General features: G+C 40.6%; 1 protein-coding gene across 2 annotated transcripts in view; it reads right to left on the bottom strand.

Moving 5' to 3' along the window:
- LOC109988652 (lymphocyte-specific protein 1-like) overlaps nt 1-17,347 on the bottom strand; it is a 31,898-nt gene extending 14,551 nt beyond the window's left edge. Inside the window, exons 1-9 of one of the 2 annotated variants that reach the window (XM_029278516.2) lie at nt 17,084-17,347; nt 7,131-7,280; nt 2,879-3,134; nt 2,558-2,673; nt 2,166-2,427; nt 1,438-1,524; nt 1,208-1,324; nt 828-851; nt 659-700 (exon numbers count right to left, since the gene is read on the bottom strand). In XM_029278516.2, coding sequence (XP_029134349.2) covers nt 659-700; nt 828-851; nt 1,208-1,324; nt 1,438-1,524; nt 2,166-2,427; nt 2,558-2,673; nt 2,879-3,134; nt 7,131-7,280; nt 17,084-17,142 — 1,113 coding nt within the window. In that variant the 5' untranslated portion in view covers nt 17,143-17,347. The remainder of the gene's footprint in view (nt 1-658; nt 701-827; nt 852-1,207; nt 1,325-1,437; nt 1,525-2,165; nt 2,428-2,557; nt 2,674-2,878; nt 3,135-7,130; nt 7,281-17,083) is intronic. The other variant, XM_020640208.3, reaches the window with a different exon arrangement.
- Between the last annotated feature and the right edge of the window lie 8,986 nt (nt 17,348-26,333).

The following is a 26,333-nucleotide window of genomic DNA, read 5'->3' as shown; positions in this document are numbered from 1 at the left end:
AAAGCAGTCAAAAGATTTTTAAATCAACATTATTCACATTTTAATTACTTGTTTGAAACTCTGCTATTTTGCACTCAAACAGTTGTTGTGCTTTTATTTTGAATTTGTGTACTGTCTTAATAAGGGTATCTTACTGTTGGCTTTGATGAAAACGTCATTTTTATTTTAAAATAAAATAATGAACTCCTTGTAGATCGAAGGTCAGGGAATGAACTTAACAACGGAAAAACAAACTTTTTACAGATCACAAAAAAAGTGAGAACAGCTCTAAGGAATGGTATTAAAGTGAAATGTTTGATGTCATGATGTTGATTTGACTTTGGACTCGTTAACTGAGCTGTCTGGGAGATTTTTTCAAAATTAATGAGCCATTCAAAGATGCAGCTGGGTCGTTTAGAAAAAAAAAACACTCACCTATGGTACCCCTAGCACGTGATTAATACGATTAAAAAATGAACCCATTAATTTCTGACCTTAATCACATTGCGATTAACGCATTACCGATGACAGCCTTAATTCAAACAGTGAGCTAGAGTTGATAAAAGTTGAGTAATTAAGAAGTTCTGGATCCGTTGATGCTTAAAAGAAGTTGATAACAGAAGGAAAGAAGAAGAAGTGACCTGCTACATCCCTGACATTCATTCACAGCAGTACTCACCTTGCATTTAACATCTGTTGAGACTCTGCTGTTTGCTTCATCCTGTACAGAGACACAGATCACTGTCAACATCATATCCAGACAAACAGTAAGCGACATGAATCCTGTTTCTGACATAAATATCAGTCCAGAAAAGTGTGACACAAGCTGACACTTGAACAGGACTTACCGGGTAGAACTGGATGAGGAGTTTCTGTTGAAATCAAAGCATTAACAGATGGTTAACATGATACAGCCTAAAAATAATTGATCTATTTCAATACTTAAATCTTGAGGAATTAGTGACAGAACAACTCATCCTGTCGGAACACATCAGACAAACTGTGCATGGCTGGTGTCCAACATGAAACAGGAAGTAGATGATGTTCTTTCAGAGCTAAGTGGCTACTTAAAAACAAGGTACACTGTAATTTTGGGGGGACTTTTTAAAATGTAATTCATGGAATGAAACGGTATTATATATATATATATATATATATATATATATACATTTATATTTTATATATTGTATACTCCATAAAACAGCTGACTTTGGGTTTGTTGAGATACCTTGAATGTGGGGCTCATGGGTCCGTAGCAGTTTAATGCCTCGTCTCCTTCGCTGCTGCAAACAGATTCTGCAGACCTCCTGCTCATCTCCTCACTTCTCCTGCCCTCCGCTGACCTCTGAGACACAAACACCAACATACATACATCATCATCATCATGCCACTGCTTAACCAGCAGTCTGTAAGAGTAGAAAAATATAGATGGTATAATGTCATGTTTGAATGTATCACCTCATGATTAAAAACCTTCTTAAGCTCACATGGCCACCCGGGCTGAGTTATTTGAGGAATCTCGGGAACACTGGCAAACAGCAGGTGCTAAAAGAAATAATTTGTTACATGTTACATCAGAGCTGTTCTCCTTGGGCTGCATGTTTCGTTTCTACACTTTCTGTGCCAAACAGGCATTCTTTTACTTTACTACTTTCAGATTTATGAACTGTGAATGTTTTTTAACAGCATGCATGTTTTTCAAAGTCATGTTTCATGAAACCCTGCTAGAAGACACATTTGGTATTTATACAAGTATCACTGATCTGGTAAATGGTACATGGACTTGAGCTTGTATAGCGCTCTTCTAGTCTTCTGACTTTACACCGCATGTCTCACCTACACATTCACACACTGATATTAGAGGCCGCTATGTAAAGTGTCCATCAGAACACATTCATTCAACAACACAGCTGCCGTAGCAGTGAGAAAAACTTGGGGTTAAGTGTCTTGCCAGAGGAGACATCTGAAATGTGGCTGCGGAAGCTGGGAATCAAACCCCTGACCTTCTGGATGAGAGACGACTGACTCTACCAACTGAGCCAATATTTGACCAGAGACCCATCATTACCCCAAGATGTGGAAACAGTGTGACTTTCAACATATATTTTAGAAATCACCTCGATGACTACATCTTGGAATAAAAGGTTGCAGGGATGTAATAGCATCAATAACATTGGACAGCTAACCTCGTCTGGCATCTTCTCCTCCTCCTGGTCCTCCTGGTCCTCCTCCTCCTCTTCCTTGTGTCTTTCCTCCTGTCCGAAGTGGAAGTCTTCCTTCCCTTCATGTGTGAAGCTCAGCTCTTCTTCTTCCTCCTCCTCATCTTCATCTCTGTGGCTCCGTGGGGCCCCTGCTGACCTCCACTCCCTCTGCAGGTCAGGTTGCACCTCCATTTCTTCCTTCTGCTCGTCGTGCTTCACCCCCCCATCCACCCTGCGGGCCCCTCCTCTGTGGAGGACAGCAGATAACTGGTTAATAAAATGGTGAACGTGAGAAACTGCCATGATCAGATCCTACTGAATCAGTACCAGGAGAACAAACAGAAAAAAAAACTTCAAAAAAAGAGTAAAGCACACACCGGGGCTTCATCGTCCCCGCCACCAGGTAGGACGTCCTGTCAGGCAGCCTGACGTCCTGTGGCAGGAAGACTGTTGAGCTGTAAGACGTCCTGATTTCTTTCCTGTTGCTGGACATCTACAATGAGCCAAAAGAAAATATGGTAAGCCTAACCTGTAACTCTAAAGTGAAGGACGTTTTCAGATCCTTTACCGACATAAGAACCAGTAAAATACAGAGTTCATAATATTAAATAAATTAAAGGACTGGACTGAACAACACAACAGAAAAAAACACAGACTCATCGGTTACTTTACTTGACTCTACTGATCTGTTAGTGTACCTTCTGTGTAGGTCTTTGAGCTTCCTGTGATGGACTGCTTTGTTCTGGAGTACATCCCTCCTCCTCTTCTTTCTCCTGCTGTTTCTCCACTTCAGGCTCTGGTTTCCACTGTGGTGGTAAAGATCTCTGCACCCTGGCTCTACAGGCAACTGGCACCTCCTGGTCATTACGATTCTCCAACCTGTGACTCCAGTCACTGAAGCCCTCGTCCTCCTCCAGAACCAAACGGCAGGTGGGCTTCAGCTCCTCGTCCAGCCTGAGGAGCGAGAGGAGAACGGTTACATGACCATTGAAGTCATGCTGGTCAAGCCAGGAAATCTCCATTAGGTCCCATATAAAAATGCCCAATTTTACAGCAGAAATAAACACGTTTATAGCCTGGCATTAAAAAGCTGTTTGGTCTCTACAGCTCATTTCTTTATTTGAAAAAACTGTAAGGGGTGTAAAACATTTTTATAACTAGTTTTGATTATAGGGCTGCACGGTGGTGCAGTCAGCGAGGAGATTCCTGGTTCCAACGTCCATTCGGACAGGGCCTCTCTGTGTAGAGTTTGCATGTTCTCTGTGGGTACTCCGGTCCAAAAAAATGCTTGGTAGGTTAACTGGTGACTCTAAATTGTCTGTAGGTGTGAATGTGAGTGTGGTTGGTTGTCTGTCTCTATATGTCAGCTCTGTGATTGACTGGTGAACAGTCCACGGTGTACACCATCTCTCGCCCAATGACAGCTGGGATCTGTACCAGCCCCCCCGCGACCCTGAACTGGAAAAGTAGTATTGATTATGGATTGATGTTTTGATTATATTAAGGGTAACACTTGTGAATATATTTGAATAGTTAGGGGCGTGGGTGAGGTGAGTGTCAGGTTGGTGGGTTGTAGCCGTTTGCTACCTCTTTGTCTGTTTTTAGACTGATGGTTGGGCTGAGATAGCATTTCCAATATGGTGAATGCCATCGTTGAGCTTCATAACGCCTCCTCAGAAACCAATGGGTGACGTCACTGAGGCAATGATGTCTCTTGTTTAGTATGAACCCCCTTCAGCTGCTGTTTTTGAAGATGTTAAGTGCATCTGTTGGCGTTGATTAGATTTACACACATGTTGGTTTTGTTCATTTTGCTGGCTGTCATTAACAAAGAGCCTCGCTCAGACACGACATCAATTGATGTTTCAACCAAAGGTTTTCTGCTCTTGATGGGGGTGAGGGTTAGAGTTAGGGTTAGGCTGGTTTAGAGGATATACTGAAGGTGCTTTTTGGGCTTTTGCAATGGATTTAAGCGCTCCTGTGTGTGCATACAATTTATCAGAGGTGTATAGGTGTATATCAAGGTGCCAAGAAAGAACCAATTACATGTTGGACTGGATCCAGCTAAACACCCTGGTGTCTCGGATGTTACCTAAAGGTTTCTGATGGGGCAAAGTGTTTCACCAGATGGCAGGTTGCAGACAGGGCCTGTAGCCTCAGGCTCCCTGGAAAGAGAGACGGTCTCCATGGAAACAATAAACAGAGTGGCACTGTGGACTCTTGTTCCAGGTGAGCTCACATCAGCAGAGTGGACCTCGTCTGCGCTAACAAAACACCTAAAAGCTTATTTTTTTTCCACAGTGTCTAGCGGCTTGAGCATGTAAGCTGTGCTTGTTTAAGACTTCACTTAATTCAGGTTTACAAAGAATGAATGAAGCAGGATCACACAAAAACAGTTCTCACTGCGGCCCAGTATTATGATCAGTCTCATGTGGTCTCTTTAAACTTCTTGTTGTTTAAAGTTAAAGTCAAAGTCTTGTTGTGTTAGTTTGCAGTGTTTCAAAAACTTCTCAAATTTGGTGGGATGTAAGGTCATGGACTGAAGAAAGTTACCAGGAAGCCATTTATGAAACCTGAGGCAGAGATATACTTCACAGGATTTCTCAGCTATGTCATCAATGAACACTTTTTGCAAAAGTCCCCTTCAATTAAAACCACATTTGGCTCATAAATACTTTGGTTTCACTGCAATCCCCCAAAAGTATCAGTAAATAATCTAATTTCATTTTTGCAGTCTTCGGCTACAGTCTATAAATACAGGGTGATGAACTGAACAGTGTTGATGTCCCAGCTGCTTTTTGAACCAACAAGCTGTCTCACAACCAAACTTCACTGTACGCTTGCTGGAAAAACCATCAAGCTGATAATTAAACCAATGAACAGTGCAGCATTTGATGAGAGAACTACGTTTCCCTTCAGAGTGCTGTAAACAAGTCTGATCAGCAGCTCATAGTCTCTGCTGATGATGAGGAGTTTTCCCCTCATCACGTCTCTGAGCGATCAACCAGAGGCATCTCTCTCAGCATATTTAGCTGCAGCATCACTGGACTGAACCATCAATTACACACATAAACAAAAGTCTTTCCCCTTTAATCAGCACTGCGGGGTGGAGACGCAGCTGTAAACATGAAGAGACGTGATGTTAAACAAATAAGTCACTGCTGCAAAGACTAAAATCGTTTAATTAGTGCTGCAACCATATTTAGTACTCACTGTACTTATTACTTTAATGAATACATATGCTTATACCAAATCTACGGCGTTCGATGAGTCAAAAGGCTTGGCCTCGTTTTATACGACTCGCATTAAGAAAATCGTGTAGCAAATTAAGAGAAGTCGACTAAAGACAAATGCTGAATGCTGAACACATGCAACTTCAGAAACATGCTGAAATGCAACAAACTCGCTGCAAAAAGTCGAAACAACTGCATTGACATCAAACGCACTGCAAATACATACAAAGCAAAAACACACATATTTAAAAAAAAGATCTGCAAATAGACAAACTGCACATCCAGGCTCAATCAGAAGTGCTCAGTTTAACTGTTTTTTTTTAATTAACAGGAGAGAGCTAGGGTGAAGAGGAAGTGAATTCATTGATTGGATGGGAAAATATCATAGCTTGAAGACAGAGAGTAAAGCTATAGAAATTCAGCAATTAAGAGATTTGAAGTCCAGTCTGGACTTTGACAGAGGTGCTGTGTGTGTCGGGGCAGCTAGGGCGACATCCCTGGTCATTTCTGCCTTTTGCACTTGTCGGCCACTGTACAAATCTTTTAACCAATTTTTTTAATTTATGGTAAAGTTGGTTTAATTTCTTGCTTGAACGAACAAGATGAATATCCAACACTACTAGCTTAGCTTAGATTTAAGATTAGCAGCAAGTGGAAACTCCTAAACCTGACTAATTGATGTGTGGTATCTTGTTTGTTAAATGTCTTCATAAACTGAAGTGTAAAAATGACACGGTGTGGTTTTAACAAGGTGTTATGTGGTGGACCGTTTCTTGGCTGTTAGCAGGAATGTCACGCTTAAACAAAGGAAACATAAAACCTTAATTAGTGAGCAATGGAGATGAAAACAGACGTTGAGTGGAGGATGTAGTCAAAGGTGCTTGTTGTTTTGGAGACTCAAGCCGGCTGTTTTCTGTTTCTAGTCTTTATGCTAAGCTAAGCTAAGATTAGACACGCCAACCTTCTGCTGTTTCTGAGTCTATATTAACTGTACAGATATGAGTTCTTTGAGTTCCTTCTTTGTTTCCCAAAATATCAATAAAAAGCCACAATAGTTCTTTATTACCTTTCTCAAAGATCCTATATTATACTCATTTTCACATTTCTTGTTGTCAGTCTGTGAAACCTATAGAGTAGCTTTGCATGATTTGCGTTTCAGCTGCTGTCTCTTTAAGGCCCCCCTCCCCACGTGCCCACTTTCTTCTGAGTGGCCAGCTCTCTGGAAGTCTTTGGTGGGGCAGAACGCTGCAGGGCTGCTCCCCAGCGCTGGGACCAGAGAGCCTATGTAGGAGGTTTCAAAAGCTTTCATTGAGGCTTGAAGCCGTTTCAAGAAATTCTTGGTTTCATATCGGAGAACTATCGCATGATTTGCATAACAAGCTGTTTAGCGCCCTCTGCAGACCTATCCTGGGATTACTCCAACACATATTTACCTCATGAGCTGAAACTTTGCCCACTTGTAGTATGGACATCCGGCATTGAAAGATGTGAGTTTTGAAATGGGGATAAGCATGATAGGTCAACTTTAAATACTTAAATGTCATGTTTATTTGCCACGGTGCTGATGTGCTCTTTATTTACTTAATGTGAAAGTATTTCTTCGTGACCCTCAAGATGCAGTGAAACATACATGTACTTACTGTTGACCTCACTAAGACATAAATCTATTTCCCATATAACTTTTTATAGGCCTTAAATGTGTTATCCTCATACTCACTCTCTGTTGTGTGGGAGGTCGTCGTGGGGGGGCTCAGGGGGGGGCTCTGGCCAGGAGGGACTCCCCTCTCCTCTCTGCTTCTCTCTGGTTCTCCTCCTTCTCTCCCGCTCTACCTCCTCAGCATCCTCCTGACTCCGCTGGGCCGTCACCCTACAACCAACACAGACACCAAACAGAGGCCTTCAGCACACTCTGACACCACAGAAACACTCTGAGAAGTTGGCAGACCTTTGACACCAGCTGCCTGCAAATGCCTCAATCCCCAGGGGCTTTAAAATGCTTCATTTTCACTACATAGCTGAGAGTATGTTGACACCCTTACATTACAGCCATATGTGATTGTTAAACATGTCATTCCAAAACTGTGAGCAGTAATCTGCCGCTATAACAACGCTTCTGGTTTCAGTTTTTCCACCAGACATTGGAGCCGAGCTGAAGGGATTTGTCCCCCCTCAGACACAGAGTATTAGAGGCTCAGCTCTGATGTTGTGTGATAAAGGATAACTTATTCAAGTTAATCCCAAAAGTGTTGGATAGGGATGAAATCAGGGCTGTGTCATAGACTGTAAATATTACTGTGTGCACGCATCACAAGCTGCAACATGTGTGGCTGCAGTTCCTTGGCTGTTATTGTACTAAAAGACGATCTGAGAAGTGAGTTAAGGTGAGGGAAATTATCATATTACTTTGTGGCAACGACCATTCTTTTTTTTTTTAAGTCTATCTTCCCACATTGCATGAAAATACCATGCCTTCAACAAGCTAGCTTTGTGTTTGGAGACATGTTGAAAAATGAGATCTTCAAAGTGTTGCGACAGAGTTGGAAGCATGTACTGTAAGTGTCAAAAATATCACAGCAGGTAGAAGCTTTAGCATTTATTTTAACTGTAGGTTTGAGCCCTTAAAGGCAGGGTTGGTAACTTTCAAAAACTAGCATGATTTCTAATGTAGCATTCCCTCCAGAGGAATATAAACGAGTCTGATGCAGGGAAACGATCTTAAATAGGCTACTTTCTCTGCTCTATTAATTACTTTGACACTCAATTTTACATTAGTCATACTTCCTGTTTGTTATTTGTTTGCAGCAACACTTGGTATCTAAGGAAAAGCTGACGTGTGTTGTATTCAGGTACAGTAAAATAATTTGGGAAAAATGAGCTGCTCTTGTGTTGCACAGGAAGCCCATTCAGTTCTTTTGTCTGATCACGTTTAGTTTCCAGTGGGCCGGACTTGATAACAATAAGTCTCTTTATTGTTCAAGCACATCTGGCAGAGCTGGAGCCAGCTGCTGTGCTGTTTCACTTAAATTAAATCTCTGGAGGGAAACAAAGAAAGAGGGAGGGTAGGGGGGTGAAGGGATGGAGGAGGAGGGATGATGGAGAGAGACCTTAATCCTGCCTGGCCAGAACTCCATCTCGTCATGGAGGTCTGGAGAAAATCTGGAATAACAAGGATTTTGGAAATACTCAGTCAGCCATGTGATTGGATGTAAGTTTGAAATCTCTTGAGAGCACCTGTTATTGGGTACAAATAACTTTTCCTAAGTCTGATGTCATTGGCTTTAAAGGATAATTACAGTTTACAGCTTGGATCTCATTTGGGGATTTGGCCATGATAACATTGAATTAACCAAAATAGTTGCAGAGATCTCAAAGAATGTGGTGCCAAACGTTAGAGAGGACGAGAAAGTAACAGTCATACATGATGCAACATTGGAGTTGTTGTTGCTGTGGTCCAATACAACAGTTCTGCCTCACAATATAAATAAGGCTGGCTACACACTGGATGATTTTCAAATCTTTACCGATTTTAAAAACATAGGAGACCACGAAGAAGAAGAAGATTTTCATCTGACTTCTAACATTATAACTCTCTGACCGTACATGGTTGGTTCCAGAAGGCACACTTTTGAAAAGGGCTGGATCTCCGTTGTGTAAACTGGAAATATTCAGTTCCTCTGAAACACCTGAACAGTTCCGGTCAGGGCCATGCACGATAAGGTGGACTACAACAACAACAACAATGGCTGAATCCTGAGTTCTGCTTGTGCTGCTCACTCTATCGAATATGAAACGCTTTTTCATCAAAGTGTAGATTTACTGCACCATCACTTTCATCAGGATAGAAGCATTGCTGAGCATTGCTCCAAATTCTAAATCCACCAATACACCGGTGAGGGGCGGTTAACCATTTTTGTATGTTTACATCTCACCGCTCTGTATCCAGAAGAGTATGTTTGCACGTTGTTTCACTACAAAGTCAAGTCGCCAACTATTGGCCTGGCATGTGTACTACAGTGTTTTTAGTCGTTTTGTGGCTACGTGTGCCACATGTGCGTTATCAAAATGTTGTTGACTCGTCTGAACGCTGCTTCTGAAAATAAAAATGAAAAACTATTTTTTTGTGTAAACGTGGCCTAACTCTGGAACGAGTCTTTGAACAGAACAGAGGCTGGACAAGTCTACTGGTTAATTCAGATTCTGGATTGCAGCAGCATCAAGGAGAAGAAACAGGCCAAAACCTTGAGCTTGTAGGTACTCATTAACAAACACATAAAACATGCAGACTGTTCCCCTTCACTGACCAGTTGTGCAGATTTAATGCGCTGTCTTTTTTTACAGAATGATGATTAATGTTCCTGAAATATCAAGACATCAAACATTTGACTGAATGAACTCATCGAATTGAAGTATAAAAGGCTGATGTGAATGTCTCATTAGCCGTGGCTGTTGAGGACACTGTCCATGTGCGTCTTTTAGTCAGACATACTGCGGTCATTATTATGTGGGAAAGTGACCTACATGAGATCATACTCAGCGGGGACACATTGGGAGCCATATTGGACGCAGTGGGAGCCATATTGGCAAGAGTGGGTCTTTGGTTTGCTGTAAATCAGTTGGATGTGTGATATGGGTCTGTTTTAGATTCTCTGTTAGATGTTTTTTGGGGGGAAAGGGTCAACTGGGGATGAGATAGGTTGTCTGGATCTCATCAGTTCTGTCTGAAATATAACAAAAGGAAGGAGCTGAAATTCCTCTGAGGACTATAATGGTGATTTTGCATGCTTTAGCAAAAAACTTCATAATCACATTTGTTTAAATTCTAACTCCCAACTTCCATACCCTGACTCTTAAAGCACCCCTGAAGAGTTTTATCAGGTTATGAAACAGACCTAAAGGAATATTGTAGTATCTATGTGACCTTTAAGAGAAAAAGAGACAGGCAAGAAGAAGACCGATGATTTCTATTTTGTTGTTTTGTGTCTGCTTGCACTGCTACTGGGTCGCTGCATTTAAATTGTCAACTGAAAAGTCAAATGTAAATATTCACTGTAAGAGATAAATATTACAGTTAAAGGACAGCAGGAAGAGACTTCTTTTAACCAGAAAACATGACTTATACATGCAGGACAAGATCAGTAAAGAGATAAGTTTTGCTTTTCATTCACATTGGTTGCAAAAGAGCGACACAGAATGAACATTCCTCAAAGGAAGGAGCTCGAAATGAATCTCCAGAGTTTTTCCAGTGTATAAAAACTATAATCTATTGAAGCAAATGGTGATCAGAATTCAAATTAAAATCAAATTAAAATTAAAACTCATTCACAGAAATATACAGTATTTGAATAATACATAAAATGAATATCCAATTATTCAATTTGCATTTTAATTTTCAAAGAATGCCTCACTAAATTATGATCATAAAGAAAATTAAATAGCTAATTTGAAAATTAAAATGCATTAACATTTTTTGAAAAAAAACCAAACTGTGCCCTATATTCCAAGATTAAAAAATGCTTTTGGGCAGATATAACTTCTGCTTACACGCTAATCTTGTCCCCACGCTTCATTCTTGATGTTGATGTAAAGCACTTTGGGATACATTTGTTATATGAAAAGTGCTATACAAATAAAGTTTGACTGATTGATTGATTCTAAAATTTGACAACTATGTAAAAAAGCAAATACATTTAAGGACAGGTTATAAATACCTGATGAAGAAAAGCTTTTAATCACAGTATCTGTTGAGGATCAAAAAGTCTGATGCAGAAAATGTCTCTAAAATGTTCAATGACAACGTATGACTTTGTTGTCCGCTACATTATGCAGCTTATTTTTTTTTTTTTACTTTCTGGGGCATTATTTTAATTTTGTATAATTAGTTATTTAACATACTAAGCAGTTCTGAAGATCTTGACACATACAGTATGATGATAAGCAGTAATCACAGATGTGTCTATGATCTCACTTAAACACTGATCCAAATGGCTTCCTCGCTGATGGTTTTGACTATTTTCCCTTCACAAAATTACTCCTATTGTTTTTTGGATTTGAAAGAGTTTCTGAATTATTATCATCACCATTTCCATCCATCTTTTCTGTTTTTGGTCTCCATGGTTATTGTTTTCTCACAACTCGACAGAGACTGAAGGAAACCGTACACGTTCTTTCATTTCTCTCTGGCAAAGCAACCACTGGAACATCGGCTCAACACCTAATTATTTAGAATAACGAATACCAGAATGCCAAAATCATGATGCACAATTATGATAATTAATTTGGCAAAAGAAAAAGACTTTAAATTAATTTAACTTAAAATTCAACTTTAAAGGAGGGGATGATGAGATACTCAGCTTGAGCAGAGCTGCTGCTGATCTTAAAGGAGCAATATTTAACTCTGTCACCTAGTGTTTAAAATGGGTACTGCAGTCAAAATTCAAGACATTGTATAGAGCTGTCCCCCCCGCCCCCTCCTCTCTAGAGTCGATGTTCACACAGGTTGCCATGTGGTGGACACTGAAGCTTCAGTGTTTATCCAGCTCTGCATTGGTCTGTAAACCTCTCTCCATTTTTTAAAAGCATCTCCAATATTGATCCTAATTTGAGAATGTTTCTGCTTGTGGAGCTTATTAGAGACATGCAGAGGCTTTTTAGGTCGAGTACAATCACTTCTATCTGAACCAGTTCTATCGCCCGCTTCCATCACTGGAACACCTGTTGGTTTGCTGTTTGCCTGGCAAGTCTTTTCTGTTTAAAAAGGACACAAACTGCTCATTAGCATTTTAATGGAACCCTGATCTCTCCCATACTTCACCAGAAGGCTTTGATTGTCTAATATGAACCACAGGCCGGATCCTGCATGCAAACCAAACACTCTGATGTTTAAGAGCATTGTACAACCTCCACCCTAGTTTTCATTCTCAAGAATATGCAGCCACTAAACATAAGATATTAAATGTGGCATTTACCTTTATAAACAATGTACCTAGAAAAAACATTTTAGTACTGTATTTACAGACAGGATGCTGGATGAAAAGAATATCTATGAGGACTTTTTTGGGGGCTCCATGAATATCTGAGTGGTGATTAAATACATGTCAAACCCACAGCTGAGGACAATTAGGCCATTAACTCACTCTTAAATGACTTTTGGGAAATGTAGGAAGTCATGAAGATTAATTCATGCAGCGTTCCCTTTCGGGGGGGGGAAGGTCTCAACGGGACAGTCTGTACCTTCAGGTATCTCCAGAGTCTGCTGGGACATTTAAACCCGATGCTGAGAGGCATGAACATGAAAAGAGCAGAATTTTAGAGGAAATGTGACGGATACACATCATTTTTTCCACCATTTACACAATGAGGCAATGGAGGCCTGAGGAACGGGGTTGTCTTTGTGTGTGTGAGTGAATGTGTGTATGTGTGTGTGTGTGGGCAGGAGGGGGTTGAGGACTCAGCCAGATGATGTCATGGTCGTTAAGGAAGTTGCAGCAATAAAAGAAGCCATTGAACTCAGAGCTCGGTGTCATGTTTGGTGAAGTCACACAGTTTGTTCCATCGATCACTCAGGAAAAGAAGAACGCTCACTGACATTAAGGAACAGTAGTTTAAAGACGGATGCAATTATTGAAAACAACACGAGAAATGAGCCTCCCATGCCTTTTATCAAAGGGAATAAACATCAGTCAACTCTGCACGATAGAAACTGATACTGATACTCTACTCTGTTTTCCACTGCACACAGTTCTCGGGATTCTTAGCTGAGCATCAAATTGGTGTTCTATTGTATGTTTGTTGTGATTCTGAAGATTATTTTTGGGGCTTTTAATGCCTTTAATGAGAGGACAGGAGAGTGGATAGAGTTAGAAACAGGGCTGACAGATTGAGGGATGACATGAGGCAAATGCCAAAGGTGGGAGTCAAACCTCGAGGGCTCAGCCTTCTCACATGGGAAAAGTGATTTTAACCACTGAGCTTAACAGACATCCCTAATAGCTGTTTCAGCTCTGCTTGAGTCTTCAAGACATTGACCATTACCAAAATGAGGATATCCTTGGTTTCAATAGTTAAGCCAATGCAGGTTAGCCTAAACCTAATTTTATGTGGCTAATGGCCAGTTGGAGTACGTTCAGGAAGACTTTTTGCCTTTACGGTCGGGTCTATCTCTTTTTCATCCCTCTCACGCACGCTCAATCACATTTATGCTGTCATTCTCTTGAGCTGTCATTTTCTGTGGCTGTCATTGGGTAATCAGCTGTCTCATCAGTAGTATTCATCTAACCAATTGCATGGCATTCCTCCCTCATTGTCAGCCTGGCATCGTTCTACTCCCCTTTTGAATATGATTCTTTCTCTGTGTTAAGTTCCTTCAAGCCAATGTTTCATACGCCCCTCCACCTCTCCATCACTGCCCATCTCTGCAGAATCATCATCCATCAATTCTTCACCCATCCGGTCTCAACAAGTCATCAGCTTCACCACCATCAGGCCCTGGACTCCATGGAGGGGATATATTCTGTTGACACTCAAAAGTGACATTCTCCAAACACATCAACCGCCTCATAGAATCCAAGCACCAAAGAAGTTCTGTCAAATCACATCTCCATGTTTTCTATTGTAATTAATTATTTCTTTATTCACTTGACTCCTGATTGAAAATGGTGCTCTGTATCTTTTTTTTATCTGGTGTTCCACATGGCCTCATTCTGGGTCCCTTACTTTTTTCTTTTCTTTACTGTTTTAGTCCATAACATTGAGAACACCTTGTACTTTTTTACTCCTTCATTGGCACTTATACTTCATAGTAACAGTGAAGTCAATGCAGGAAGAATTTTCTAGCTGCCACTACCCCAATCTGTAATCACAGTAAATATGAAAAATCCTCCCTGGAAAATCATATAGTTCAGCACTAAGAGCTTTGATATCCATCATTATAGGTTTTAAAACTTAAAGTATAGCTGTTTTGAGAGTTTAATACTTGGGCAGAAGTTTACCTAAGCGCCAATGTTTGGATTTTTTTGTTTCAGTGATTTTCACTGATTGTAAGAAGCTGTAAATATGGCTGACAGTGCAGACGCTACGTCATGCTCTCCACAGACTGTAACCCCTCCACATCCATCTAGAATCATGCATGCACACTCATTCTGTCCTGGCATCAAACTGTTTAAAGTGTCAGGATCATCTGACCTCAGATTAATAATGTTGTGAGATTTGTTCTAACCACCTTTGTTCAGATTTGATGTTGGTGTCTGCATATAATCCAGCTGTTAATAGATTCTTTAAGTGACATGTGAGGCTTTACAAGTCAAAAAATACATATTTCAATTGTTTTTTGTTCATGGTTGCGTGTTCAGTTATATCTCTTTGCAAGAAAAAATTACTTTAAACTGTAATTCAAGAACTAGAAACCTTTTCTGACTAGCAGTGATGCAGAAAAAAAAATCCACCTCCGGTAATAATCTGGTTTACAATTTGATCTTGGTTATCATACAAAAACACAGAACATTTGAATAAAGCTTGGAGTAAAAGATCAAAAGATCCTGCATGGAGGCAAAGTTAGAAACTACGACTGACAACGACCACAAACAACTGAGCCTCATCCCAAAACATACCACCAGTTACGTCTTGTTATTTTCTACATGAACACTTTTCAAATCAGCACCCATGACCCATAACAGAAGTTAGGAAAAGTTACTACATTGTGTTTTTTAAGAACATAAACATTCTCCTTTGTGGTTTCTTCCACCCCTTTTCTGCAGATGTAAACATAGAATCAATAATATCAATACAACACTCCCTTAAATGTTAAATGGACTTGAGCTTGTATAGCCCTTTTCTAGTCATCTGACAACTTAAAGCTCTTTTACACCGCAGGTCAAACCTACACATTTACACACTGATGGCAGAGGCTGATATGTAAAGTGACCATCAGAAGTAACTAATCCCATTCATAAAGATGCGTATGCCAACGAAGCAGCAGGAGCAACGTGGGGTTAAGTGTCTTGCCAAAGGACACATCAGACATGTTGCTGCAGGAGCTGGGGATCTAACCCCCGACTTTCTGGTTGAGAGACAACCGATTCTACCAAATGACCCACAGCCGCCCCCCACTGACCCACAGCCGCCCTTACAAATTTGTTGTTCATTGCAAATAGATACGTCTCTAGTAACCATAACTGTCAAAATTTTGTCAATGAAGTGAACAAAGATAAATGAAGAGGAATTATCTGTCTGGAAGATAGTAAGACAGTGGTAAATAGAGCAGATAATGACCATTAAATATTACAGTAAATGACTGACTTGGATAATATCACTTCTTCTGGTATTTCACTTTTTTGTTTTTTCTTATTTGATGTTATTTGTACTATGTTTGAAGCCTTTCACAAAATATTGAACTCTTGCTCTCTTTTCATTAGAGCACGGTTTTTAAAGGCATTTAAAGGCATAGGGTTCCCCAGGCAGTTGCCTGCCTTGCCTGTTGACAAGCTGCACCTCTGTCGGTTATATATAACGTAACGGGGATGAATGCTAGTTGGAGGGGCCCCCTGTGAGTTTTTGCCTCGGAGCCAAACAGACTCTAGATTAGCCACTGGTGATGTTCACTCCCAGTCCACCCTGGTGTGTGTTGGCATTAACAGAGGCGCTGCTTGTCAACAGGCAAGGCAGGGAACTGTGGGGACCGAGGCCAATGGGGCCCTAAAGGGCTGACAGGGGGGCACCTAAGGACTGACAAAATTTCAACCACAGCAGTGGCTCAAAATGTGCAAATTTTGCAATGATAATAGGAAACCCCCCAAAGGGATCCCAATCTGACAGCAGTCTTGACGGTTTTGCAACCATTACTGCTGTGAAAACGTGAGTATGTCTCGATGCTGATAATGTGAACACTACTTCACTGAACTATGAACACTAACTCCCTTTGGGATGAAGATAAGCAAGAGGTCGACGTCTGCTCTGAGTCTGGTACATGTTTAATGTCTCATAACGTGACTGAAAACTGTCAACTATGACACATCACTTAATTTGTCTTCAGCCAATATCACTCAACCAACAGTAACTAGGAGTAACCTTAAAGGGAACGTGCACACTTATTAAACCAAAGTTAAAACCAAGTACAAATAAAAATAAAAGAAAATAATGTGAATTATTCCAACCAAATAAAACATCACAAAAATAAATCTCACATTACATCAGAATTAAAGAACCGTAATGGAGTCCATAAAGTTACCTTTGAGCCTTTGTAAGTAAAATTTGAACAGCGTATTGATGACCATGTTAAAGCTGTGGGGTTCTCAAACTTAACTTTATTATTTCCACTCTGTGTTGCTTTATTTTGCTACTTCACAACATCTATTTGATGGCTCAGAAAACTTTGTGAATTTATTTTAACAATGCAAAATATAAATCAAGAAATAAACAACATTATATTATGATGCCACCAAGGCATTAAAAAAGTAGTTAGAGAGATGCAAATATTAATGTATCTCTAATACTACTCAAGTATTATAATAAATACGTTTCTAAAATGGGCTTTTCTGCATTATCAATACGCTTACCTTAAGCAAAAGAAGACCTGATCCACCTCTGTAGACACACTGTGAGTTAATGTAAAATTAAATCCTGCAGGTCAGAGTACTAAAAAACCCACCTGTAATGTGTTCAAAGAGTTTCTCTCACCTGATGAGGTTCTGCAGCAGCTGTCTGCTGGAGCTTTTCCTCCTGATCGACTCTGACATGCTGGATAGGGCTGCTCCTTGTCTTTGGTTGTGGTTCTGGTTGTCTTGTAACCCTTGGTCCTGGTCCTGATCCTGGTCTGGAGGCTCAGAAGTTTCTCACAGCTGCTCTCCTGTTATCCTGAGATGTTTCTGTGGCTCTTGTTGCCATCTCTCTCTCTCGCACTCATTCTCTCTCTCTCACTCTCTCTCCCTCTCTCTGTCTGTTCAGTCGCAGCTCTCTCCTCCCTCCATGTGGTTTTCATTGAAGCTTTCTGACCCCCCCTTGTCTTCATCCCAAACAGGGGTCATGTGACTCTCCCCAGAGTAAGATGATATCATAACAGAGGATAGCTGACAATATCGTATGCATGTGTATTGTGCATAATTCAAATTGTGAGGGGAGTGTCAGCAGTCTCACTTTGTTGTGACTATCACTAGGTCAGCCTCCCGTGAAATAAATAAGCCACGTTAACGTCACCTACTTACACCTACCCGCTTTATCTCTTTGCACAATCCATCAAAATCCAATAAACTTTGAAGAGTGTATCACCTTCTAACAAACCTCTTCAACATGCGTGTAAGGATGAAGCTCAGGTCTTGGTGTCTTAGAAGATGTTAAAAATAAAGATTTAAATTTAAAAAACGACTTCAAGTCACCACTTTTACAGAATATCAACATAAAGCTGTTTTAACATCTGCACTCCTGAAAATATCTAGATAATTTCAGGAGGATTGTTCCGGATATTCTCCTGACCCGGTTGTTCACATATGCTCTTCACAGCTGGAGACTATCCCTGTCAAACGGGAGGGGGGGGCGGGGGGTCTCCTAAGGTGATGTGGAAAAGAAGACGCTGAAGTAGATGGAGCAACAGAGTCCGCTACACGCTATAATGAGAATATTTGCCTCCATGTCAATGCTATGTGTAGTCCAACGGAATGACAACATCAACAAAAGAACGGAGAACAACATACTGATGAACAGAAAACCTTAATGCAGCCGTTTAATTATGTGCATGGAGATCATAGTGGTCGCGTGCAGACACTCTATGCAGCGTGCAGCAATCACAGGATATAAACATCAGTCTCTCTCCTATTGGCTCGAGGTGAATTTTCCTGAGAATATCCTGCTGTGTTCTCACATCAGCTCACTCTGCGGAAAAAATACCAGGGGTCTGTCAGGAGAAAAATGTGGCTATTTGTGTTCACACATACAGCTCCTCCCAGCAAATATCAGCAGTTTTTCAGGAGTTTTCTGCAAGTGTGAAAGCCCGAACAGTCAGGACTGTGGTGTTTGAATATTTTCTACTTCTAGTCTTCATGAATGTTTTAGGATCATATCATAGACCGTGTATATAAACATGGACGAAGAGTCAGTGACTTCACCCGTTGGTGGGTACGCTTGAATCCCGTTGAAGGCAGTCACTATATTGGAAATGTTGTCTCAACTTATCTTTCAGTCAACTTAACACCAGACAAAGAGCTGAAGCCGAGGCGGGTTTTTAGCCTCCTGACAAACAGCTACACAGCGACCACCTGTCAGTCAGGTCAGCCAACATTTATCCTTTATGAAATCAAACAGATAAGTTGTCAAAAATCCCAAGTAACTCAGTTAATGATTAGGTTAATAGTAGTAACTAGTAATTATAATTAGTGACTTAGTTCAGTAACTCGGCCATCACTGCTCAGGTGTGAGCAGCTGCCTGATAAAGAGGCTGAAGAAGAATGAGCCGGATCTGGTTTCTATTCAGCAGGTCATGAATAAGAAATAACAGCTCAGAAGAGGAGCAGCTGCTGGAGGCCACTACCTGATCTGAGCCGACCTGATCCAAATGCTGAGCCAGCAGAGCGTTAGTGGGGCTCCTTCCTGTTGGTTTGTTTGTTTATGTTTAGGAAGTTAGAAAAGAGACTCAGCTCTCTGCTTCTTAACACTCAGAGACAGAAGTGGAACTTTTCTCTTTTCAAAGCTCTCTGTCTATCAGTCCAACACTCGCAGATGTGCATTAGGTCACCCAGGCATTCCCAGCCAACACTGATTTACACTCACACATACACACACACACAAACACACACACACACACACACACACACACACACACACACACACACACACACACACACACACACACACACACACACACACACACACACACACACACACACACACACACACACACAAGTTTATAGCTCGTCCACCCCCTCCAAATCCCGCGGGAGCTTGAAACACTCACAAACACTCCACAAACTGTTGCCACAGAAACACTCCCTCAGCACTCACAGTGTGTGTGTGTGTGTGTGTGTGTGTGTGTGTGTGTGTGTGTGTGTGGCAGCAGCTCTGTGTGAGGCTCACGGTGACGGATGGAGCCGCCGCCGCCCACGGACCGCCAACTTCAACTTCAACACTTTCTCCAATATTTCCCAGCAGAGGAGTTTGAAGTTTTCATGTTATTCATTTGATTTGCCTCCTGCACTAAAGTATTCCAGTCAGAATAGACGGTAAATAGTCAAGATAAAACACTTTAACATCAGTTATATTCCTTCCATCGAACATTTTCAGAAGTTGAGGTGCATTTCTTCAGAAGTCCTACCTGACCTGATCTTATCTTCTATTTAAAATCACTCATGAGTACCAGATGAAATGTATTTTTTTTTGCCCTTATTCCAAACTTTTGCTGAGTACCCCCCTAACATTCTCGTTATACACAGCGTTGATTACTCTTGATATCCACCGCCTTGCAACATGTTGGTTAGTTTGTTTACCACCAACAGAGCTGACAGTAAACAGACTGGAGGTCGTGTGTCGCAAACCGTATTAAGAGAAACCCAACTGAGAAACATGAGCTTATATATTATATAATAGGTGTAGTTCATATTTTTGGGCGGTAGTAGCTCAGTCAGTAGGGACTCAGGTTAAGAACCGTAGGGTCACAGGTTCAAGTCCCAGTACAGACCCAGTCCGGTCTGATAGCTGGAGAGCTAGCTGTCTGTCCAAGAGCAGTGGTTCTCAACTGGTGAAGCGACACAACGCACCAACTACTCCTTCATGAAAAATCACGACCAACAATTCTTACATTTTCAATCAATCCGATTCATTTAAAGAAATATTATGCAGTTTAGACCTCGGACAGTGCAAAACATGATAGGACAAAGAAACTGAATAAAACAAAATTGTTAAAAAATAAATAAATGTCTTGATAGACTTTTTGACTGCATTTTTCTTCCATGGCAAACAATCGCGACCCATTGAAAATGGCCATGCGACCCACTTTTGGGTCCAGCCACTCCAGTTGAGAACCACTGTCCTATAGCAGAAGCACTGAGCCCCCAAATGCTCCGGCATTACTTCATGTGCAGACCCTCACTCTGACATCACTCCATTGGTGCATGTCCATAATAACCTCTTTGTGCATGTGTGCGTATTTCAGCCTGTTTGTGTGTAGCATGTCTCAATAACAGAGTGTAAAAGTGATTTCCCGTGGTCATTCTTCTTCTTAGCTGAAGATCAGCTGATGAAAATGTGTTCTTCCAACGACGCACTTAGCTTTACCGCTGTCTTTCTGTTATAGCTTGCTTCATTGTGTAAATCAACTGGTTCTGTGTTATTGTTGCAGTAAGGCTGTTTAATGAGTTAACTACATTTTGAAAACTCCCGTCTTCAGTTCAGGCCTGAAGTCTGTTCTCTCTCTTCTGAGCTTTAACACCTCGTCAGTCTCTCGGGCCGCTGTAATCGTTGCCAGCTGTCCCGTAAAGATGGCGTCACGCGCAGGAAATCTGCCACTGAAAAGCTGATCCAGACAGATGAGGAAACAGATTCAAGGTGAGTGACGTCAAGAAGCAGCCTTCAAATGCTAATCCCAGAAAGTAGAAGTTAGTGCAGCTTTTTTGGGGGGAACACAGCTTGAAAGGAAACAGTGAGGACTGTGTTTTTATTCCCAGTTAAGCAGTTGATGGATGTACTGGTGCATTTGCATTTCTAACAGGAGCAGAGTGGAAAATGAGAGCTCATTAGAAGGAAGGTAAACTTTGTGGAAACTGGCTGGAAAGTCAAGGAAGTACATTCAATCATCAATGACACGTTAATACTTCTAAACAAGCCAGTTTTAAACTAATGAAATCATCTTTAAAGAACGAGTCAAAACTCGGCTGTGCTGCTAATTTAAAAAAAAGACAATCTATCAACATGCCAAGATTTTCTGGTTTCCTGATAACACACCGTGCAATAAGTAATCCACTAGGGGGCAGGTTCATTGTCTCTGACGGGTTGTAACATCCCTCTCTGTCACTCTTACTCATTTGCATTTAAAATATTGAACACTGATGCTTTCTTAAACAGAGGAGCATCAACAACACAGTTCTTTCTTCAAACCTGGAGGCCAAACTTCAAGAGTTCACTTTCACCATCATCAGAGGACCACGCTCGCTAACGTTGGTTTAAATACATTCCTTAGTTAGATGTTTTCGTCCAAACAGAAAAGGCAACTACTTTTTTCTTTAGGACCATATATTTTGATTTTGTCATATTTTGATGTTATTTATGTATCTGTCACTGATCAAGAAATATGCAGGGGCTCTTTAAGCATTCTCAGCTCGCCAGTCTCTCTTTGAAGACTGAACTGTAAGAAGTGTCCACAAATCGTATCCATGACGACGTTCAGACCAGATGGAACAGCTCCTGATCATGATCAAAAGTACAATTCTTACACTTTAAAGAATTAAACTATTAAAGTTGAAAACCTGAGCGGTCTCTCCTTGTCGTCCCTCAAGCTCATATATATATCTACAGTATATCTAGATATAGATATATATTTATAGTATATTTCAAAATGTCTTTCTATTGTATATTTGTTGTTGTAGTTGTTATCACACCTTGTCTGTGAAGCACTTTGGTCAGCTGAGGCTGTTTTAAATGTTTAAAAATAAACTTCACTTGACTAAAATCAAAGATGCTTCATGACTCATAAAATCTGTGACTTATTGAAATTATTATTATCATTATTATTTTTTTGTACATTTATTTGCAGCATTATGTCCTACAGAGGTCAAAATAGGCTGTTGGAGCCGTGAGAAGATCTGACCAAGACCTGGAATAAAATATCTGATGGTCTGCATCCTTATTCCAGAGTAGTTCTTCAAAATCTCACTACTGTTGTCCCAAAAAAGTTCTACATTAATGAATGAATGATGTTTGATTATGGCTTCCTCCCTTCGATTTTTCAAACTTTTCCTTCCAATCCCTGCAGCATGCTAGCAACCTGAGGCTACATTAGGCTGTTTGTTTCTCAGCTGCATTGTGGGAAATGTAGGCGCCTTAATGTTGTTAAGGAAGCGTGTGATCCTACTGCATTGTTTTATCTCGAGATTCATCTTTCATTACTAAGTGCTTTTTTAAATCTCGCCCAGGAGAGATCTGATCACAGGAAAGATATCAGATTAGATTTTATCTTTAAAACGTTTTAACATCCAGCTCAAAGGGCTGAGCTTCAGTAGTGGCCGATTAGAAACATCACTCTAATTTTTAAAGCTCTTGCTTATGATTTTATTTGAAAGACGTGTTGCACCAAACACGTAAAGTGTTGTGTTGTTTGTGTTTTATGTAGTTCTTTAATCGTCTAACCTCAGGACCAGCTGCTTTATCCAAACATGTTCAGAAAAAAAAACACACTCAAACAGATTTCAGACACAACATGCTTGCATTGAAGTGACGTACGACGTGTTCATTTTTACTCACAAATCAAACACACAACACTCCATCACCGTCCCGTTTAGACAGACCGCGTTCCTAAGACTCTGCCTTCCTGGAAAGGTTTCCACCGCTCGCTCATAACAAGCTCATGACACATCTGTAAAACATCTCAGGCTGACAAGCTGCCAGCTTCATTACAAGCAGAGAGGGATTCATTTTTAAAGACAGACACTGCACTGTAATAACAAAAAGTCATGATAACATAAAATTCTAAGTTAGTTTTACTTCAAGTCTATGAAAACGTTGTTTTAACTCAATATTATATGTTTATATCACCTCAACTAATTGACAGTTTTTCAACTTTGAAAAGTGTTTCATATTAACTTCAAAATGGTGAGCTCTGTTTTCTATTGAGAGGAGTATTTCTCTTACTTGGTTGCAGCAAGGGGGTTTCGGGGATGTGGATGGAGATGGAGGTGTACCTGTGCTGGGCAGTGAGTCTGAACGTGCTCTTTTGTAATCTGCAGAGTGGCTGGATTTCCCGGTTTTCTTGGTGAGTGAAGTTGCCGTGCTTATGATGTTGAGTCTTTTGGAACAGTGGTCAAAACAGTTGTCGAGGTCATCAAGACAATTCTCCAGGGGGTCCAGGTCGCTTGAAATTCAGATTTTAGAAAAAGAAAAAGAAATATGCTTAAAAGTCCAATCAGAGTTGTTTGTTGTCGTCTAGCAGCTGGATGCTGCCATCATGGATCTCACACTGTCTCGTGAGAGTTGCGTTCCCAGTGGCATTGAACTTTCTCGTCCCAAAATAAACTTACCGACCTCGACACCCGCATCGCACTGATTGAAGATGTACACAAATAAGGTTAAGTCTCTATGCCTAAGCCTTGAATTCAGCCTGGAACAACTTCCCACCGACTCTTGTCAACATCATAACTTTCCACCGCATTCACCGTCTTGGACCGAAAAATAATAGTAAGAGAGATGGACAGATACAAGAGGAAGGGAGGGGCTGCTATGGGTGAACCATAACAAGTCACCTCTGCTTATTGGGGAGTTGCAAATGCTTGATATGGATGAGCTTAAATTGTGAAAAAATGATGGTTCATTTGGCTTTGGGCCATAGAGTTACCTATTGTTAATGACCTATTGTTGATTGATATGTTTATGATAATGAAACGTCCTTCTGGGTCTGTGATTGTGATATTGTGAACAAAAGACAGTTTTTTATTAAAATACATACTCCCCTGTGTGTGTGAGTGCAGGTAGGCATGGTTATCTCTACAGGCAGCCCAGGTGCTGACAATCCACCCCTCATCATCAAGCAGTATATCTACTCTGGTCTTTCACCGCTCGTCGCCTGAGTATCCTATATCTCTCCGTGTGATCCTTTGTTACATGCTCGTGCCTGTCTGCCTGATCGCCAGCTTGCCTGCCTGCCTGCTCGTTGCAGCTACACTCACCGTCTCTCCGAGAGGATTTGAACACTCCTTCCCCTTGCACTATTAGTTTTGTTGCACTATTAACTGTTTAATTGTGCTTCTGTGTTCAGAGTCTTGCTTTTGGGTCCTTACTTTTGTGCCGAGACCCATCAATAGACAGATCAAATATCCCAAGTAATAAACGCATCTGGCAATCCACTGAAACAATAAACCAGTTCATGAGTGATTTTGGTCTTGGCGATAGTTGGCGTCTGCGGCACCCAACAACAAAAGAATAGTCATTTTTGTTCACTGGTCCATTACTCATATTCACACTGACTTCTTTATTACCAACAAGTCAATCATCACAAACATTTCAGACAACAAGATCCATGCCAACATCATTAGTGACCATGCTTCAGTCTCATTCAAATGGAATTCACCAGTTTACATAAACCCATCACTATATGGTGCAGAAAAAGCTTTCGATAGAGTAAACTGGTCCTTTCTAAGAAACACACTACACAGATTTGGCTTTGGTGAATCATTTATTAACTGGGTCAATACACCTCACCATCAGCCACTGTTATCACCAATGGACAATCATCACAACCCATCACACTTCTAAGGGGGGGCTAGGCAAGGATGCCCACTCTCCCCTTCTCTGTTCAGACTCTTCATCGAACCATTAGCCGCAGCCATCCGTCAGAACACCAACATAAAAGTAATTCAAACCCCAAACATCATCATAAGATAACTCTGTATGATCCTCAGTCCTTCAACAAACAATTAAAAGTATTAAATACGCAGAATAGCAACCATTAACGGTGGGGAGGTGAGATCTCTTGGCGAGATTTCCCTCTACCGTCAAAAGCCATAAAAGAGCAGAAAAGAAAGCAGAAAAAACAGAAAAATACAAAAGCAAATATTGATGATTTTATTGCAGACTTTGTGTGTACATTTTGGCAACAAAGGTGTAAAGGGAAAAGACTAATGCAATCAAATCAACTTTGTTGCTAGTCTTTCACATATACAAGACTCTAATCACCATCCAACTAATAACCTAGCATTTAAAGTGTTACAATCCTGAAAATAATTGAATGTTTGGTAGTTTTGAGCAAGTCAGAAGTTGTTTAACTTCACAGCAGAAAAATATAAATAAATTTGAGGAGAGGACAATCTTGATATACTGTGGAAGAAGATCGTCACGAGGCAGGATACTGCTCTCCACTGTTGAGGCGATCAGCTCTGAATCCAGCTCTTTGTCCAGCATGAAGAACTCCACACTCCGTCCACTTCCCTGTCAAAGTCAGTTCAGTTAGAATGATTACAGCCAAAACCAGCTTATAATGCAGTCGGAAAAACATCAGTATTGTGATAAACAATATCGCATCCCCACAAATGTCACTTTGTCACCTGAACTCAACTTGTTTCTTTTTAAGTCTATTTCTACATTACACCATGAGTACTTTACTGTTAGAAGTAGATATGAATATCTCATATCTCATCATGAATTCAACTGTAACATCAGACAAGTTTGTATTTTATGACCCACCTTCTCAAAGACTGAAAGTGAAATTCTGCAGTCATATTTCTTGTGCAGGTCCAAAAGCTGATGGAGTTGAGACACCAGGGACGTGAGATTCTCCAACTCTTTGGAATCATAATTCTCCTCCTTAAATAGAACAAAATTAAAACATACAGACACAGAGCAAGTCCTAACCATGTTGGTGCCCTAGGCAAGATTTGGCAGACAGTTCCACCACCAAAGACGATATTCATAGACAAACTTTAAAGAAAACTGGCATACATCTTTATATTTAACATAATTTCTTTATCTTTGAAATAAAAAATACTTCTAAACAAACATGAATAAAATAGTAATAATTAACATTTGTTATGCATAAATAAAAACAACTAGTTTAACAGAACAAACAATATTAAACAGTGCAGGGAGCAGAAGTGGTCACAGACGACCCAGGGATAGCAGGGGATGGTTTATGATTGTATCTGGAGAGAGAAGATGAGCATTTGTGAAACAATGGGCAATTTATAATATAGTGTGAACACAAAATATCATTTTTTCTTTAGAGCAGTAAAGAAACTTCAGC

Source organism: Labrus bergylta, chromosome 3 (assembly GCF_963930695.1).
Source record: "Labrus bergylta chromosome 3, fLabBer1.1, whole genome shotgun sequence".
NCBI lineage: Eukaryota > Metazoa > Chordata > Actinopteri > Labriformes > Labridae > Labrus > Labrus bergylta.
Note: the sequence above shows the minus strand (reverse complement) of the source record. Positions and strands in the feature narration are given on the sequence as shown.